This window comes from Tenrec ecaudatus, chromosome 14, assembly GCF_050624435.1.
Source record: "Tenrec ecaudatus isolate mTenEca1 chromosome 14, mTenEca1.hap1, whole genome shotgun sequence".
Taxonomy (NCBI): Eukaryota; Metazoa; Chordata; class Mammalia; order Afrosoricida; family Tenrecidae; genus Tenrec; species Tenrec ecaudatus.
The window spans coordinates 70126320-70146771 of NC_134543.1; the positions used below are offsets into that span (position 1 = coordinate 70126320).

At 36.0% G+C, this 20452-nt stretch overlaps 1 protein-coding gene across 3 annotated transcripts in view; it reads left to right on the forward strand.

Moving 5' to 3' along the window:
- Positions 1-20452, forward strand: part of RALGAPA1 (Ral GTPase activating protein catalytic subunit alpha 1) — a 193055-nt gene that overhangs the window by 64685 nt on the left and 107918 nt on the right. For 2 of the 3 annotated variants that reach the window (XM_075531079.1, XM_075531078.1), the window contains exons 17-23: positions 4719-4886; positions 8074-8198; positions 10171-10387; positions 13039-13215; positions 15749-15901; positions 19175-19368; positions 19803-19901. In XM_075531079.1, the coding sequence (XP_075387194.1) occupies positions 4719-4886; positions 8074-8198; positions 10171-10387; positions 13039-13215; positions 15749-15901; positions 19175-19368; positions 19803-19901 (1133 nt within the window). Of the gene's footprint in view, positions 1-4718; positions 6267-8073; positions 8199-10170; positions 10388-13038; positions 13216-15748; positions 15902-19174; positions 19369-19802; positions 19902-20452 lie in introns of all 3 variants that reach the window. The other variant, XM_075531077.1, reaches the window with a different exon arrangement.

A 20452-nucleotide genomic window follows, 5' to 3' on the forward strand; every position in this document is an offset into this window, starting at 1 on the left:
ATACAGTTCCTCATGTTGTGGTGACCCCCTCAACCTTAAAATTAGTTTCATTGCTGCTTCATAACTGTAATTTTGCTACTGTTATGAATCGGGTGACCTCCGTGAAAGGGTCGTTTGACTCCCACAGGGTCGCAACCCTCAGGTTGAGAACCACTGTCCTAAGAGATAATAAGGTAGAATTATCAGATGTGATTAAATTAGCAAGTGTTTTCGGTAGTTTAATATACTTTGTTTGGGAAGCACTTACTTTGGAATATATATTATATTTTTGATAGGTGTTCAAGTATTATTTTTAAAATTGTAATTCATTACAGATAATTTGATAGTTGATTTTATAATTTAATAGCAATGATAATGACAAAATAGAAAAATTAACCTCAAATCTAAACCAAAGTACTTAATAATAAGCATTTGATCTGTGAGTAAATACATGTTGTAGTAGAATTTTACGCAGTTGCAAGAGTTTGACACCCGTGACAGATGCACGGTTGGCATAATGGTGATGTGTTGGGCTGCTTGCTAACGGCAAGGCTGACCATTTGAAATCACTAACTGTTCCTTGGGAGAAAGACGTGCAGGCTTGGAAACATACAAGGCAGTCAGCATCAACTCTATGGCAGTGAGGTGTTTTTTGTTTTGTGTGTGAAAAATAGTTGTTAGAATATTTAGATGAGAAATACAGTTTTTAGTAGATGAGAGAAAATGATATATATTTTATTACATTGAATGGTAGCTACAAATACAGAATTAGAGAATTTTATTTTGCCTCTTTGGTGCTCCACTTGACCACTGTACTTTGTTATGTAAGTGGCATCAGTTTTGGTTGCTATATTAGATTGTAATTTAGTTACTTAAATTGGTTACAGAACAGTATTCCTGTTGCTATAATTACAGTTTAAAAACTCTCATTCTAAACTTCTTAGGTGTACTTTTATTTTAAGTCGCTTTGCAGGTGGGAAGGAGGTAGTGGATTGAATTTGCTTAAGCATTGAATGTAACAATTTTAATCCTATTTAGAAATTTATTTGAGTTTTGCCAACCAATATTTTTAAAGCTTAATACTGTCAAATATTCTATCACTGTTTAAAAGAACTGACAGAAAAAATTCTGTGTGTTTCTAAGTGTCTTAAGTGGTTACATATTTCCTCATCTGCAACTTAAGTAATGCCTAGCAAAAAATATTTTCAGTACTGAAATATTTTATAGAACCTAAGATAACCAAATAAAATACTGAAATGTTTTAAACTAACGTTGTAGCTGGAATTCTAGTCAGAATTCTTACTTTTCAGTAAATGTGTAATTCATAAAGATTAACTTTTTATCATTTGGTGAACAAAATTTTGTGAGGAACATTTTAAAAGGAATTTTACATTTCATAACAGTAGCTTTATATCCTGTTTTTATTCCCCCACTATTGGATTACATGCCTTTTATGAAGGATTTAAAGATTTAAATAATTAGATATCATCATTAAGCAAAAAATATATCCTGTTTATGTAAGTATTCATTTTAGAAAATATGTAATATATGTAATAGTCATGAAGAAATACATAATTCCTCAAATGAAAGAAAATATTTTGATGCATCTTAAAATGCTACTGACTCCAGTTTTTTAATGTATGTGTACCAAAAAAATGAAAACATACTTAGGATTGCAAGCCAATACTTGTAGGAAAACCAAGAGGCAAAAATCACATAAAATTGAGTAGCAATAGACATTCCTAAGAACTAACTTGTGAGTTAATTTAGTACTTTACAACCTGAACATTATTTGTAAAGAACATTGTTCAGGAGATGTTAAAATGTTCATAGAAAAATATATTAACAATTGATCTTAAGCGCACGTCAGTATGTCCCCAGAATTTCTGTAATCCAAAACAAAGTACAACTCCTTATCCAATATATATTTCTAAACTTGTGGAGCACCGAACACTTTCTTAGGCACACATGGACACAGTGTAGTGGTAAGGTCTCAGAAAGAACTGACTTGGGAAGCAGTGAACTAACTGACCTTATAATTTAAAATTTTAGCTCTATGGAAATTGGACAGGATCATTCTTATACCAACTTATTTAGTAGAAATCTGAATTATTGGATTGGTTATTAGCTCTGTAATTCTTTGAGGTGAGTTAAAGCCAGGAGCTTGTGTCTTCAGGCACTAGGTATGACAGAGGAAGGGCACAAAGGAGGGAAGAAAAAGTGAGAGAGGCTATGTGAACAGAGATGGTAAAAAGTAGTGTTCTAAATTTTAGAAAGAAAATTAACACAGTTCTAGACCCTCAGCCAACTGAAGTTTTAAAAATTTTATTCCAAATTTTATTTTAGAACAGTTTGCTATATAGAGAGAATAAATAAGGAAAATGAAATACATAAAAAGACAAAAAGTGAAATACATAAAAATACCTGTAAAATGGTTTACATGTTTTTATATCTCTCCTAATGTGAGGGAGTTTAAATGAATTAAAAATATTTCCTGAGCATATCTCTTAAGATCAGACATTGAAGTTTCTATCAAGAAATACCTGACAAAATAATTAAATCCTCACAGACACATTAGCTTTTGGTTTGGGAGTAAAACTTTTAAAGGAATATTGACCTGAGACTTTTGAATATTTATAAAACAAAACTCTCTTTTAATTATTTTTTGTGGTTAACATAGTAAGATGTTTAGAATGAGCCCATTAGTTTTCCATGTCCATTATTTTGATTGGTCAATTTTCTCCTCCACTTACATAGTTGTGAGGCTCGTGCTATATAATAAAGTTTCATAAAGGCTAAACTAATTGGATAAATTAATGTCCTGGATGAGTTTTTCTTATGCCCAGAGACCATGTAAACTGTACTTCAGGACATTTTAAATCAGTGACACTAGTTGTAACAGAAAAATATATTTCCCTGGATCCTGCCTTCAGTTTTTCATGTAGTGTATTGGGTGTCTCCAAACATCCAACGTTCTTTAAAATTTTACCAAAGTTCAATTAACTGCACTAGATTGTGGTTTTTCAAACTTGGTAATCCATGATGACTCATAATGCCCCTGTGGGTTTCCGAGACTGTCACTGTTGACGGGAGTGGAAAGCCTGGACATTTTCCTGAGCATTGCCGAGTGGAGCTGTTCTCTTGGCGATTCCAGGTGACGGCGTTTCAAAAGTCAGGTGCCAGGCTGTCTTCTGACACCCTTCTCAGTGACATGGAGCCACCAGCCTTTGGGCTAGCAGTCAAGTGGCTAACCATGTACACGATCCAGGGACCCTATTAGTGCAATCCCTCACTGCCCTCACGTCTGCTTCAACTCGTGCTAACCGTCCGTACAGGAGACAGTAGAGGTGTCCTTGTAGGTCTTCTCTGTGCGAGCAGAAGCTCCCTCTTTCTGTGTTCCTGTCTATAGTTTATAAATGCAGAAATTGGTCTCCAACTCTACATCTAGAACCATCAGTGAATTACTTTGTGATCTTGAATAAGTCGCTGTTTCTGGATCTCCATTTTCTCACATTCAGTTGTAGTTCTGTTACTTAAAAATCTTCATTTTGTAAGCCTTGTGAGTAGCAACATCTGACTTTTGACTATCTTTTTTTTCATTGTCTTTTGCAGGCTTATGAATTTTTTTTAGCTATCACTTGGTAACTTAAAGACAGAACATGATAGAGTCATAGATGTATTTTATTTAGAAAATTTTCTGTCAGATTTTATGTAGATACTGCAAAGTTCAATATTATTTCATCTTTTGACTATGTCATGAATGTTTTTGAGCATTTGTAGTACATTTAGCACTTAACCATATACGTTGGGTTAGCACTTGGTGAAAACAATGCAGTGATATGGAGCAATAAATCTATTTATCAAACTTCATGATTATAAATATGAGCAAGTGACTTCTTTGGACCTCAATTTCTTTATTGTAAGATAGTTAAATAGGCACTCTAATGTACGTTTTGACTCTGAAATCTATGATCCTTAAACAGAGTTGTAAAGGCTGGTCAGGATCCTACCTAACAGATTTACATGGTCTTTGTGTCAAAACAACAACAAAACAGTCCCATTTTTAAAAAGTGTTGGTTTTACTTGTGGATCACTAGATTTTATATCATACTGTAGTAAAATAAACTAAAACTCTGAAACTTTTCGGGAGAACAGACACAGATCCCTAACAAAGGGAATGATAGGTAACGATCTCCATTTCTAATATATGATCAAACAGTTCAACTTTCAAGCAAAGAAGATGCTTCTTGCCAGCTCAAGAACAACACCAGGGAAAGGATAAAGACCCTACAGTAAAGAGTAACACTCCAGGATTATCTGCTGTGGCATTTAGATTAGCTGTATGTGTTACTTCCTTTCCCTGCGTGGCATATACATAAGTAGGCATAACTGAACGACTTTAATTTTAATTACTTGATTTATTGGCACAGCTCTATCTTTCACTGCACTTCCAAGTGTTTCATCACCTCACTCTCTCTCTCTATGCATGCTAACATTTAAAAATGTATTCTGGTAGTTTTCTGGTTCATTGACACTACATCTTATATTGGCTTGTACCCATCTTTATTTTTCTTCCCTAATTAGATTGGTATTTTTTAAAGATTTGCTTTCATCAAACTCACAAAAAGAAACCTTCAGAATTAAAAATTGTAAAGCATATTAAAGTTTAGAATGTGGCTGAAATTATTGTTTTTCCATTTATGTTATTCCTACACCTAAATAATTTTTCTCTCTTACAGATATTGATGATACTCAAATACTTCCCCGCTCCACTAGAGTCAGACATTATTCACAAAGCGAAGACACTGGGAATGAAGTTTTTGGTGCAGTGAATGAGGAACAGCCATTGCCTCGAAGTAGCAGTACTTCTGACATCTTGGAACCTTTCACTGTTGAACGAGCCAAAGGTGCAGTTCCTGTCATTGACAGTTCATCCCGTCATGCGCCAAGTTTGCAGAGTTCCACAGAGGCTTCTTCGATAACTAGATCCACTGAAAGCCACATCACTGATACTCATAGTAGAGAGTCTTCTCTGGAAGTTGGTGATAGCATATATGACCATCTTTGTCATTTAATAGGTCCAGTAGAACTTGCAGATTCAGCCTTTGAACAAATCCAATACATTGACCTTGAAGGAGATGACGATCTTCTTTCCTCCCTGAAAGAATATCTTAAGGAAAACCCGGAAAATCACAGTGAAAATGAGATAGGCGGAGATACAGCTACTCAGGAAGTGATGCGTGCAGTAAACAGGGATGAAGGATCATCTTTAGATGAATTAGAATACATAGACCAGGAAACTAAATCACAAAATACTGCTACTTTTGTTGGACATCCTGAAAACACACAGTTCCAAAAAGAACCAAACTCATCTGTCTTCATGAGTAATATTGCACCTCATCAGTTAGACAGTGTCATAAGAACACAGGCCTCTGAAAAATCTAAGCAACTAACCAGTGATAAACAATCATCGGAACTTAGTTTAGGTAGTCCTTATGATAAAGAGAAAAGGAAATGTTTGTATAGACAGCCAGCCACAGAGTTAGATGCCTGTGTAGACCTAACACTAGTTGAAAAGCTCAAGGGTGTGCAAATGAATGAAAAAATCACTGTCCCACATGTTGTGCATGCCAAGAAAGTTACCCTAAAAGCACCCATTAACCACAGAATGCCTCATGTTCCACACACTAGCAAGCTTTCTCCAACTAAAAGGAGCTTGTCTGAAACCGTAACACACAGAGCCAAAATCATGAAAATTGCTACTAAGAAAAGAAATAGTGTTCATGTTACTTTTAGACCATCAACCGAATCAGTTCAGTTTTACAATCCTCTGGAAAACAAAGAGGCCCCGTGGAAGATGAGACTTCGGAAGCTCGGTGGCTTTAGTAGTAGCAGCAGCAGCAGTAGCACCTGCGGCGCGCACGCGCACACCAGCTCAAACGCTGAAGCAGAGCTAGTCAAACCTGGTGCTTACAGACCTCTAGGCACAATTAGTACATCAGTAAGTAGTAAAACAACTAAAGAAGCCACAGAGACTCCCACCGTCATGTTACAAAAAGAAGGAATTGCAAGCAATCAGTTAGGTCACCGTGGTTTTCTTAGGTCATCGAGTCAGGAGGCAGGGCTACCGCAGGGCTCCCTGGGTGGCGTTTATAAAACTGTTGTACATGCTCTTTCGAAGCCGAAGGCAAATGTTTCCCCACAGAGGCAGAACAGAATGCCACCAGAGGCTCCACTGAGGGATCTGTACAGTCATGTAATGGGCTATTTTGGAAGGAAAGCTGCAGGTGAGCACTGACAGTGTGCAGAGCGCAAAAGGAGAAAGCCGGCACCAGTTTGGCTTACTGCGACTGAAGCGAGCTATAAGCAATCAAAAAGCTTGGGGATGGTCACTGCTTTCTCTCTGTTCGGTTATGCATGCGCCTTTTCCCAGCTGTGTGTTCCCAGCATAAATTGTTCATTTCAATTACTAATTTCCCTTGTAAGGCATTAGTGAAACCTCTTTGCTGCTGAACTAGATAGGAAAGAGGAAGATGTGGGGAAATATTAATGATCTTTTAAAAGCTACTCAACTCAGTCATTTTCCTGAGTCTGGTTATCACACAAGCCTTGGAACTAAATTAAGTTTATTGAGGAGTTAGAATACTTTCTCTCCCAGCCCCACTATTTCTCATATTTAAAGGGGAACCATCGACACTTAATTGAATTTAATCATTTTTACTGTTGCATTATTTTGTTTTACCATTTCTCATGGTAGAAAATTACTTTGACATTCTAGAACATAATAGAAATCAATAAGCACCAACATTCTTGGTTAACGGTCTTATCACTGAAGAGGAAATGATTCCATAAATTTCAAAGTGGACTATTCATGTAAGCTATTACCAAAAATACCGTAGACTTTTCAATTTTGCATTCATTCACATAGAATGCAAGTTACATCCTTGAAACATTAAATCATTATCTTCCGTTCTGTGAGATTTGAAGATGTGCCTTAAGAAAGGTTTCATGAGAGCTGATCATAATTTAAACATGAAACCTCCATGGGAAGATTAAAAAACAACAAGATTCTAACTTTTTCTCATAATAATTAAAAGTTAAAATAACTTCAGATACAGAAAATTGGCTTTCAGCAGTAATGTAGGTTTTGTTTTTTTTTGTTTTAACTTGGTTTTGTTAGCATGACTAACAGACTGCTATGTAAAGCATCTTGCATTGAGCCATTAATGCCACTTGAGGGCAGTATTTGCTAGCAAAGCAGGCCAGTAGTACCAAGTAATCCAAAGAAGTTTACAATGAGCTTCTGGATCAGTTTATTGCGTTAACCTGAAATGTTTTATAATTCGTGAGGAATATATACACTGCTGATTTTATTTTGATTGCAGATAAATAAGTTTTTGACATCCTAATAGTAGAATAAATGAATAGCTTGTTATTTTCTGTTTGTTTCTTATTAATACTTTTTCTTATTCATATATATCATGATCTGTATTATAGTTACAAATGATCAAAGTAATTGTATTCTTTTTCTTTAAGGAAACATTTGTGAAAATGAACCACATTTTTCTTAAAGTGCTAATTTGAAATTCTATTTTATAGTAGAAGCAACATTACATCAGTCAGAGTTTTTATTTTTGTTTTAAGAAATATTCAAATTCAGATGCTTTTTTGTATCACTGAGATTTGCATATTTAGGAGATCTATTTTTTTGGAAATACTCCTTGGGAATAAAAAGTATTATAAATTATTAAGACTTAAAATAAAAGCACGGAGATAAGGAAGATAAATACTATACCAGTTTCTTTATAGGCAACATTAACCTAACTCCAGCTAGTGCTTATCTATAAGCTTTCTTGCTGTTTAAGGTCATACTGAAGATTCACTAACATCTGCTTAGTTGAAAAAGAAAGAATATCAACTTACTAATTCTTAAAATTAAATCTAAGAGGAGGAAAATTATTTGTAAATGCATGTTTGGCAAATAATTGATATGGCATAAATACTTTGTTGTTTTTTTTCTTTCGGGTTTGTTTCAAATTTATAAAATGCAGTTAAGTCTTTCCTCACTATATGTAGTTATTTATTTATTTTTAGCCAATAAAGAGGACACGAGCCCCAAACTGCTCCCTCTAAATAGTGAGATTGGCAGCAGCAGTGCTAATGTTCCTGATCTGATGGATGAGTTCATAGCAGAACGACTTCGAAGCGGTAATGCCTCAGTAAGTTGTGTTTGTTCAATTTTAACGAGGAGGGTAAACGTAATTAGAAGGGTGTGGGCATACTATATATGTAGAAATTACTCCAAAAAAACTTCACAAATTTAATCCTATTTTGAATTGTTGATTTTCTGAAAGTGTATTTTTATATTATTATTCAAAGACATCAATTAAGCAGGACTGTAGTTCTGACCAAGGAGAGGAGCCCTGGTGGTGCAGTCGGTGAAGTGTCAGCTGCTGACAGACTGGCGATCTGAAGCCACCGCCGTTGCACAGGAGAAAGAGGCGCGTGTCTACTTTCATAAAGGCTCACAGCCTCAGAAACTCCACCCAGTGATTTCGCTCCGTCTTAGAGGGATGCTGTGAGGGAGAAAGGACTAGGAGGCAGTCAGTTATCGGTTGGTTAAAGTCTCAACCACAGTGAAAGATTGGAAATACCTGTTTGCTCAGTTACAGAGGTATATAATCCATGACCTCCTTAACCAGTTGCTGCCAGGTCAGCACCAGCTCCTGGGGCTCCTGTGTGAGTCGGAGTAGAACTGTGCTCCGGAGCGGTTTCTGCGGCTGACGTTTAGGGTATAGAAGAGGCCGCCTCGTGCAGTGGCTCCGGGTGGCCTTAATCTTCCAACCTTTTGATTAATAGCCAAACATGTGAACCGTTGCACTATACAGAGATTTTTTTACTACCTTCTTCTCATTTTTGTCTTTTTCTATCGTTCCCCATATTGCTCAATGAAGATCTTCTGACCCAGCTTCTGTAGTTTTGATAGCACAAATATGGATTGCTTAATCATTCCTCATAACTTTGCCACAGATTGTAATGCAGATGAATGTTGGGATTCTGGGGAGAAAATATGTACTACATATTTTATTTCCCATTGAGTCAATTCTGACTCAGAGCAGCCCTAGTACAGAGTTGAACCTCCCCTGTGGGTTTCTGAGACTATAACTCTTTAAAAGAGAGCTGGTGGCTATGGATGGCTGACCTAGTTATTAATATAACCACCATACATACCCCCAGAACTCTTCATTGATCCTTGTTCTTAGTTGCCAACCAGTTAGTTTAACTCACAATGCCCCCAGGATTCAGAGGAGGAAGCACTGCGCAGTCCTGCGCCACCCTCACTACTGTTCCTGTGCTCCATCCCTTTCTTGTGGCCACCACTTAACTGTGAGAGAAAGGGATGACAGTCTGCTTCCACAAAGATGATAGCCTTCGAAAACCCTATGGGAAAAGCCCTGCCTGTAGGATTTAGGATCTACCCAATGGCAATGGGAATACATCATTAGTAAAGAGGATACACAGGAGCCCTGGTGGTATAGTGGACCCAAGATGGAATGATAACTGCATGGTGAGCAGTTGAAACCACCAGCCAATCTGCTGGAGAAAGATTCTTTACTCCTGCAAAGATTGGCCATCTCCGAAACCCACAGCGGCAGTTCTACTTTGTTCTGTAAAGTTGCTCTGTGTTGGAATTGACTTGATGACATTGAATTTGAGCTTTTGAAGAAATGATATGCAAAGTGATTTTTTTAATGGTCATATTCCATTTGGGTTTCAACTTGTCTTTAGTGACAGATTTTCTTTAATTTTTTCATTGCTAGGTAAAAATCTTTATGTAGAATATTGTGTTTGTTCATTCTTTCCTCCCATCCTCTCAGTGTTTCTTCTGGTTGTTGCTGCTTTTTACATGTAAATACTTTGCTCTTCCTACTGCTAGAATTTGTAGTCACTCCATGGATCCTACTGAGGTTTCGGAGTCTCATCTGATGATTTGGGTTTCTGCTTTAGGCAGACGAACACTAGTTCAGACTCTGGATCTGGAGTGACACAGGTGTTTGGGGTGAAGGGTTTCTACCCCCTCCTACTCTAGGCCTTAAGTCTCAAGGCTTTCAGATGCTTCATGTGTCTGAAAATGTGTGTGTGCACACGTGTGTGTGTTTTTAATTGTAAAATGTTTCTTGAATTTTTAAGACTATGACAAGAAGAGGAAGTAGTCCTGGCAGCCTTGAAATTCCCAAGGACCTTCCCGATATTCTAAACAAGCAGAGCCAAATGCGCCCCATCGATGATCCAGGCGTGCCCTCAGAATGGACTTCTCCTGCCAGCGCAGGGAGCAGTGATCTTCTCAGCTCAGATAGCCATTCGGATTCGTTCAGCGCCTTCCAATATGATGGCCGAAAGTGTGACAGCAAGTATCTTCTTCAGTGTGAACAATATGTCTTTTGGTGATTGTGTTCTATTCAAGACTAAGTTACAGATTATATAAGTTCCACCTTCCTCTCTAGTATTACTTAAAACAAGGGTTCTGTACATTTCTTGCCCCCCCCAACAGTTTTATTGGCATATAATTTACATATACAATTCAATAGTGCAATCACATCGAGAAGAGTTGTGCAGTCATCACCACAATCCATTTAGAACATTTTCTTCGTTCTGTATTCATTGTAATTAGCTCCTTGTTTCCTCCCGATTTCCCCTCCCCCACCCCCAAGGAAGCAGTAATCCAGTTATTGTCTCTGTAGATTTACTTATTCTGAATTTCATATACAGAAAAACAAACACAAAATGAACAAGAATAACAAAGTAAAACAGATGAAAACCTCAATCGAAAAGCAGAAAATATTAAATACTAGAATCAATTTAAGTAGATAATAAGGAAGATCAAAGGAAGATAGGATGCTCCATTTTACCCTAACTGTATCTGCAACAATCCACTTTCCAATGCTTTCTGCACGTTAGCAAGGCTGGTCATGACCCTGGTCCATAGTCGGAGGGCATTCACCAGGGGCTTAATCCAAGTTACTTCCTCTTCACTTTTTTTTAAACAGCTTTTAAATCCGTTACAAGGGAGATCAAATAGGACAACATTGTGTCTTAACTACATCTGCCATAATCAGCTTTCTAATGCTCTCTGATAACAAGAGTAATTGCATCCCTTAACTATGACCAGAGTGCATGCACCAGGGCTAAATCCATGTGTGTGGACCCTGCACATGGATTTTGGGCTTCCACTGCCATCCTTAGCCTTCTGCAGACCAGATGTTCACAATTTAAGCTCTGATGCCATCCCCGCCTTTAGATTTGGATTATGTTCTTTTCAGTCCTTGGATCAAACAACCTGGTGTGCTACCTTCATGTGGACTTCGTTGAGACCTCACTTAGATGGCTGCTTGTTTGAAAACAAGCCGTAAGTCCCCAGACAGTTGTTCTTTCTGATTGCTGGGCACCATCTGCTCTTCAGCATACTTTGCCATGGTACCTATATCTTTGTGATCTCTTCTGAGGGAGAACATCAAGAGGATCATGTCATAAGAACTAATTATTTTTGATACATTTCTGTTTTTCATTGAAATTCCCAAAGACATTATAGGGAGCCCCCTCCAGTTGAATTGACTTTATTTTGCCAAACTAAGGGCATTTTGAAAAATATCGCACTACCCTTTCATAAAACAAATGACATTATTAAAATTAAAAAATGGAGAATGAAAAAAATGGTTTAGCATTACCTTGATGTTAGAATAAAGGACAGTCATGGTTATGAGTTGTCATGTATGCATAATACATAATAAGAATTATTTACAGAAAACCTTACTATAGTGTTTCTTTTGCTTTTCATTGCCAAATTTAAACTTACAAACTTTCAGAAACAATAACAATTATAGAAAATGATTATTTTTAAAAATAGCTCTTCGTATGATATTGCTGGGAATTATAGTACTTTATAACAAGCCATATAGAATAGGGTTACTGGGTTCCAGAATCTTGAATAATCACTCCAGGTTAAAACAACACTTGTGGTATTACTTGGTGCTCTATTGCTACTGACTCCTGGTGGCCCTGTAGGACAGAATAGAACGACCCCATAAGGTTTGCAAGGCTACCAATGTTTGTAGAAGACAGCTTCATTTCTTTCCTACAGAAAAGCCAATTCACAGCCAAGCACTGAAGAACTTGCACTGCTGTGAGTTAGAATCAACTAGATGGCAATGGATTTATATTGCTAATACATTAGTATTCTGTTATACTGTAACACTGGTTCTCAACCTGTGGGTCGCGACCCCTTTGGAGGTTGAACTCCTTGACATCAGCTCCCCTGTATCCACTCTACCTTACCCCCCAGGAACCCTTATTTTATTTTTCTCTAATAGTTTTTAAATTTTTTTGGTCATATCATACACAACACAGCATATCCATTCACATACAGTTCTGTTATTCGGTCCCCTCAGTGAGGTTATACAGTCATCAATGCGCTCAGCTCCTGACTCCCCTCGTACCATACCCTCAGGGAACCATCACGACCGTTTCTGTTTCTGAAGGGTTATCTATCTTGGCTTTCAGGTACCAAATGATCTTAAATAAACAAATGCACATATGCAAATCTGACATGATTAATGTGGTAAAACAAATTTAAAATAATGGAGGAAATCTTAACTGGAGAATGGTTCTGTGGTTCATTAGTGCTATACCACAGTCTGGACTTACCTTTCCTTCCGTGTGGCCCTTCTGAGAGTGACTGTGCAGTTAATTTACAGGTGGGGTTATGTTTCTCTACATCCATGCCCCTTCACATCAATGTGGTTGCTTGTTCCTGAATTTCTGATGCCTCTTCTCATCGACACCTCATGAGCACACAGACTGCTGTGCTTCTTCCATGTGGCTGCCTCCCTGCTAGATGCTAGATGGCCGCTTGTTTAACTACAATTATTAAGCATTATTTTGTTATTGCACTTGTTTACGTAGAATAGATTTTGGGGGAGTGATAATGTATGATCATTTTTGATGAGGTATCTGTGGCTCTTTGGGATTTGGAACTCATTTGAGCATTTCTCCTTCCTACAGATTTCGGCTTTGGAGCTGACACTGGGATTGCAACCTCTGCTGAGCTGGATTCAGGTTCTGGCCATCATCAGAGTGCTGAGGAACAGGAAGTGGCTAGTCTAACCACACTTCACATAGATTCAGAAACCAACAGTCTTAATCAACAAGCCTTTTCTGCTGAAGTTGCAACAGTTACCGGTAAACATATTTGGATATGTATAATGTGTACAAAGTATCTGTTTAGAATTTTGTTTGGGAAGTTTTTTTTTGTTTTTTTGGGGGGGGGAAGTTTTAAATGTTACTTGTTACTGTTTCACTCATCTTTATGTAACAATGGAGGGAGAAAAAGAAAACATTAAAAAACTAGTGGGGAGGTTATGAGGAAATGAGGAATTAATAATGAGTACAAAAATGAAGAATATGTTCTAAAATTTGTTGCGATGATGATCGAACACTTTAAATATTCTTAAAATGTTGAATTATATGATATATGAATTATGTGGCCATGAAACTAAAAGAAATTGTTCTTGATCAAGAATCATTTTGAATGAACCTGATGAGTTTTTTGAACTTCTAATTTCTTTTGCAAAATTGTGCATACACACACTGGAATATTTTTCATCCAGAGATTTTAAAAAAGATAATCATAAAAAGTTTAGAGATACTATATATTTGTCATTTTTGTTCAGAAGTATAGATTTTTTTTTTAGATTTTTATAGATTTATTTGGTAAACTACCTGGGCTCCCTACACTGCCTAATAGAAGACCCTATTTTTCATTGTCAGAATCCTGCATTTACACAGTAAATGTTGTTTTTCAGAAACTGTTAGAGTTAAATATCTATAATGTAAACTATTTGTCTGTGGCCAAACAGCCTACTCTGATATGGTAAGTGGTACTGAGGAAATTCAGTCATGCTGAACACCAGCTTACATTATAATAGAGTTACTGCAACGATTAGAGTGGGCCTGAGCAAGTTGTAGCCCATAATTCTTGGATTTCTACTGTGTGATCCAGATTCATTCTGATTCCAGTTGAAGTTTGATTTCCCTTGATCATCCACTCCAGCCTAAACATCAATGGGGTGGTTTTTGCTTCCTGTTATTATCTGCAAGTTGTAAGACTGGAACAATGAGTTTTGCCTCTCTGAGTAGCTAAGGTACATTGTGTTAGCCAATTCAGACGGATTACATTGGGCCAGGTGAAAAAGAGAATAGTTGGAACACAGCTATTTGTATATCCTGTCTCCTAGCTGCTAGAAATTAAGTAAAACAGTTAGTCTTTCCTGTTGCAGAAGGAGGCACTAGGCAAAGGACATAGACCAATTGATTTGGATCCACACCCCCATATTATAGGATTTAAATGAACCAAAAAGATATATTAGAGATAATTCTTACTTTATATTAAAGGATTTTTACTGCATTTATCTTTAAAAGTAAATATAAGTGAAAGGTTACTCAACATTATTAAGTAGTCAGTGAAATATAAACATGAACCACAAAAGGTATCACTATACATATTAAAATAAGTTCCTAGATCTAAAAATAGTAACAGTATTAACTGTTAAAGAGGTTGTAAGCTCAACTGGAAATATCATACATTCCTTGCAGGAATGCAAAAAAAAAAACTATAGAGAGAGACACAGAGACATTAAGGAAAAGTATAACAGTATTTTGTAAAACATACATTTACCAAATGACCATTCCAGGTATTTCCCTCAAACATTTGTATGTGAAAGTTCATAGCAGCATTATTCCTAGTAGATACAAATTGAAAACATTGTTTTTTGTATAAATCTAAAATTTTTTTATATGTGTGCAACATATTTGCTATATACCTAGAGCTATTTCTGGAATTCTACTAGGGATTTTTATTAGGAATTATAATCTTATTCAGTGACATTAGTAATACTGCAGAGAGTTACTGTCTAAGAAATTAAAGCAGTTTTTGGATTTATTTCTATTTGATAATCATAAAACTGATCAAAGAATATTAGACTTCTCAGGAAGCAATGTCTAAACGGAGACTTGAAAGATAAATAGAAATTAATCAGATACAGAAGAAAAGGAAAAGCATGTAGATAAGGTTTCTATGAATTCTTATATAGTTGCTTTTTTGTATCTAGGGTTTAAAGTACTCTGGGTAATATAGATAGCTGCACAAAGACTTGAAAATCGTCATAGGAAGTATGGATTCATTCTGAGAAGCCACTGAAGAATTTTTAAATTCAGGAGTGACATAATTGATTGTTTAGAACTTTTGATACTTTATGGAGAATAGATTGGAGGAAGGAGTTGGGCATGAAGAAGGAACCTGGGACCACTATAATTCAGACTAGCAATGGTAGTAACATATAGAGCAGCAATTAGCAATGCTTCTGCTCTTGAATTGCCCCAAATTTCAATTATGTAAAACTTTAACAGTATCAGAAAGAAGATGAATTTCATGTTTGTGTAGATGAATCTGGTGGAGGAGTAGGTATTGCTAGCTCTTACTGATGGCTACTATTAATTACTATGTCCACTTCTCATTTCATCAAGGAGATAGCAGATGAGACCTCTAGGTACAAAATCTCATACATGTATTATTTTGTTGTCTTCTTGGCCAATTTACAACCTGTTTTTTTCCCCAGTCTTTTCATTTTGTTTTTATTGGGGTTTTAAGCATTGTATTCTAGGTGGAATACCGAAAATACACTTATATGGTCATTTCATTAAATCATGTTTACAGGTTCAGAAAGTGCGTCCCCAATTCATTCAGCTTTGGGATCCAGATCACAGACCCCTTCCCCTTCACCCCTGAATATAGATCACATGGAACACAAGGGTCTGCAGCTGGATGAGAAGCTCCACCACTCTGTTCTTCAGACACCAGATGATCTAGGTAATAGTTGGAAGTTAGAAATTTATCATTTGCTGTTCTAGTGCACCAGGGTCAGGGAGCTCTCAAGCCATCTTAAGCATGATTAAACATAAATACTATAATTTACGACATTTTTGAGCAGTTCTCTTTGCATAGTGGTTTTGTTAGACAGGGTTGACTAGAGAAACAAATCCATAGACACTGATATATGTGTAAGAGAGAGCTTTATATCAAATAGAAATTGTATATTGAGAAAACATTCCAGCCCAGTCTGGATCAAGTTCTTAAAAAAGTTCAATATTAGCCCATATGCCCATTACTAGTCAATAAATTCCTCTTAAGAGTCACACAGCACATGCAATGATACGGAATGCAGGAAGATCATGGGCCAGTGGGTGGAGTGTCTGTGTGTCCAATACAAATGGAAGCATCTCAGTGCTGGTATGGGTCTCCATGTGGCTCTTCCAGCTCTCTGAGTGTGGCTTCTCAACAGGAGGGTAACGCAGAGAGTGGTCCACCTACAGGGAGAGAGGGAGGACGTTCCTGGACTCCTCGTGTGAAGGCCATGCCCACAAGGAGGCATCAGCAGTCTGCGACTGACCTGATTGCTGGCTAGAGTCCACCTCTACACTTCCTGTATCAAGTTAGCGTGAAATCATGTAACTGCCACAGTGGTTATGCTGCTGACTTCAGTGTCAGCAGTTTGAAATAACCAGCCCCTCTGAAAGAAAAAGACAAGGTTAGCTCCTGCCTTAAAGAATTACAGTCTCAGAAACCCAGGGTCATGGAAACCCACCCCCTATATTGCCACCATAAGTAGGAAATGACTCACTGTCCGTGAGTTTGGGTTTTGGTTTGAAGTTTTTGGGCAATTTGTGACTGTAAACATTTTTATTGTTCTTGTTCACTCATATTGGCCTAGAATTAGCATTTTGCATTATTTTGTTACATGATGTTTTCATTCATTGATATACTGTTATTTCCTAAAACAAGAAATACATAATTTGGCACCATTTTCTTAATACTATTGAAGCTTTCATTGAAACAATTGATCAAATCAGCCATTTTTATTTATTTTAATTATGCAAGTATTCCAACTAAAATAAATGAAAAAGCAAGTGGTTTAAATGAAGTATTTTTATTGTCAAGTAAATGTTTAAAAGTATTTAAGAAATGTCAAAAATTTTAAGTTAAAAGTATTTTGACTTAATCCTGCATAATCTAATAGGCATCAGGCAAAAGAGACAGACGTAAGTATTCAAAATTCTATATTATTTGATGAGATACTTACAGTAATATTATATAAAACTAGTTTTTATTACAAATTCAGAACATTTATACTCTGACCAACTAAAGAAACTTAAAGCCATATAACTTTTGAATTTGTTTCTCCTTCTTGTATATTAACCTTGCAATTATCTAAGGCCTAATTTTCTAGTTTTTGGATTATCTCTGATCCTTTACTTACCTTTTTTTTCCCTGTAGCTTTTGTTGTTGTTTTGTTTTTTTCCCCAATAGTAGGGGGAAAATTCCAAATATACAGAAAAGTTTTTATATTAGTAAAATGAACACCCATAAATTCTTCACAAAAATTCACTAATTGTTAATATTGTGCTACATTTGCTTTATCTCTATCTGTATCTATACTTATATCTATATTCTCTCTCTTTCTGTCTCATACCCACATTCATTGACTGGGCTCTTTGAGAATTGCAGATATAAATATATAACATTTCAACTCAAACACTTAAGAAGATAAGATTTAAGAATAAGTTTCTTTCCTGTATAACTACAACCTAATTATTATATTCAGGAAATTTAACATTGAGGCAATATTATTATGTCAGTCTACAGTCAAAATTCCTGTGTTGTCTCTATTATCCTTTATCCGCTTTCCTCCATGACTACCATTACCAATCTGATGCAGAATTTACTTAAGGATCACACGTAGTTGCTTGCTTCTTAATAATTTTCAGTTTTATTAGCTTTACTTGGAGTGAGGGGGAAAGACAGAGTTTTCTTCCCCAGTAAAGAATTAGTCTCAGACACTCACGGGACAGTTCTACCCTGTCCTATAGAGTCACTATGAGTCAGCATTGACTCTATGACAGTGAATTGGGTTTGGTTTGATTACAGTGAGAAGGGTGTTAGAGCCCCATTCGGTGATTAGTAGCTATTTGTGAAGAAGTTGGAAAGTCGGGGAGGCAACAGTAGTGCTGGCTAAAGCTACAACATTTTGTTTCATTGGCTCCATACCAGAAGCTTTTTATTAGGGAAAGAGGTTAAATGCCGAGTAATTTTTTAATACTGTAATCAGTTATTCTGTACTTTACATGGATAGAGGAAAAGTATCTTAATTTTAAGTAATAGTAGTAGATGATGTTACATATAATAAGAGAGGACTTAGTTGTAAATTATTAGTAGTTTAGGGTATTATCAAACATGAAAAACTCTGATCTTGGAATTCTTTCTACAAAAATTTTATTTCCCAAATTTCCTTTAATGCAAGAATATATTATCTTTTAAATGGTTTTCTATAACCTATTCCATTTTATACACTGAGCTAAGCATCTATTTTACAGCTATTTTGTTGACCAAAGCATCTATTTTACAGGTAGGAATTGTACCTTTAGAGATATTATTAAATAAATAAGATTAAAACTCAAGGTTTCTAACGGCTAATCACTAGTCTCCTTTTGTTACCTGTGTTTCTTACTCAGAATCTTGCCAGTATTAATAGACAAAGGAAATTTAATTGTGGAAATTTAAAATTTTGTTGAAGTGTTAGTGTTCAGTTTTACTGTTTTTGTATTTTTTTAATGCTAGGTCTGATTTAATTGTGAAATATAGTGCCTTAAGTACTAAATACAGACTTAGAAATATTTACAATAGGATCTGCCTTCACCCTGAAATTTTCTATTCATTTGATGATATAACTTGAGTAATTATAGATAAAAGTGAGAGTATTTGCTAATGAATTTGAACTTTAGTTACATCAACCATAGCACTCTCCACCTGGAACCTGCAGTGTGAGCAGCATTTGCTTTATTTTCTCTTAAGTGAATCTTGTTAGAAGCAATATTGAATAAGTAATTACTGGCATAATAAGGAATTATGACCGAGTAAAGTTTAGACCATAACAGTAAAAAATAGCACTAGTATCTATTGATATCTCTTTTATTATTCACTTTTGAAGATATTTTAAAGTTATTTTAAATTGGCCTTTTGTATTTTTGTGATTCATTTTCTAGAAAGAACTACTTATGGTATTGTTCTGTTTCTCTTTTTCTGTAGAGATCAGTGAATTTCCATCTGAATGTTGTAGTGTGATGGCAGGAGGTACTCTCACAGGCTGGCATGCGGATGTTGCTACTGTAATGTGGCGAAGAATGCTTGGCATTTTGGGAGATGTCAATGCTATTATGGATCCTGAGATACATGCTCAAGTTTTTGATTATCTCTGTGAACTTTGGCAAAATCTAGCTAAGGTAAAGATGAAAGATGCCCGGGGGAAAGGGAAGAAAAGGAGAGTATTAAGAAATAGAGAGGCCTTAAAGAACATTAAGTTAACTCCTTCCTCACTGTGCATGTAATGGTTATGTGTTGGGCTGCTACCTTCAAGGTCAGCAGTTTTTAACCACCTGCTGCTCCACGGGAGAAGGATTCGGCTTTCTATTTCCATAAAGAGTTACAGTCTCGGAAACTCAGAGGTATTTCTACCCTGTCCTTTAGGGTCACTGAGTAGGCATTGACTCAATGGCAGTGAGTTTAGTTTTGGTTATTATACATAAACTTATACCCCAAATAAGTCACCTAGCCATCATCCACTTATATCTAGTTATAGAAAGTGGACTTGGCTTCAGGCTAGGTAAATTGGAAGAGAATGGTTTTCATAGGCTTGTTTTTTGTTTGAAAATTCCAGATTAGAGATAACCTCGGCATTTCAGTTGATAACCTGACCTCCCCTTCTCCACCAGTTTTAATTCCTCCACTGAGAATTCTTACACCTTGGCTCTTCAAGGTAAGTTTGATATATGAAATTATAGTTTGATAGTCTTATTTATAAATAAACATATAGTCAATCTTATACATTTGATAGAAATTGCCTAATATGTAACCTTTGCAGAACTCTTACTTTTAAACTAGAACTCTCAGAAAATTGTTAGGCATTGTATGAAGAAGAGAGTGCCATACCAAAGTTATTTGGGTAGTTTATTATGTAGAATGCATCATTTGTATTTATTTATTTTCTTAGTAAAATAAAAATGAATATAGAAAACTGTTTATTTACTACTTAAAGTGAAATGTAAACTTCAGATTTGTGTTATATAATAATACACCATGTACTTTTTTTTTTCCATGTACTTTTAAAGATCTAAATTTTTAAAGTTTTATTTCATGTTTGGTGTGTTTTCCTTAAAGAACCAATATGTGGTATCTATACCTACAGTGTATCATTTTGGATGTGATATTAGTTTTAGTAATCCTGATTTTTAGTTCATTAAAGAAATTGAGTCATAGAAATAAATGAAAACATTGTGTGCTTTATTCATCTTTTAAATATTTAGCAAA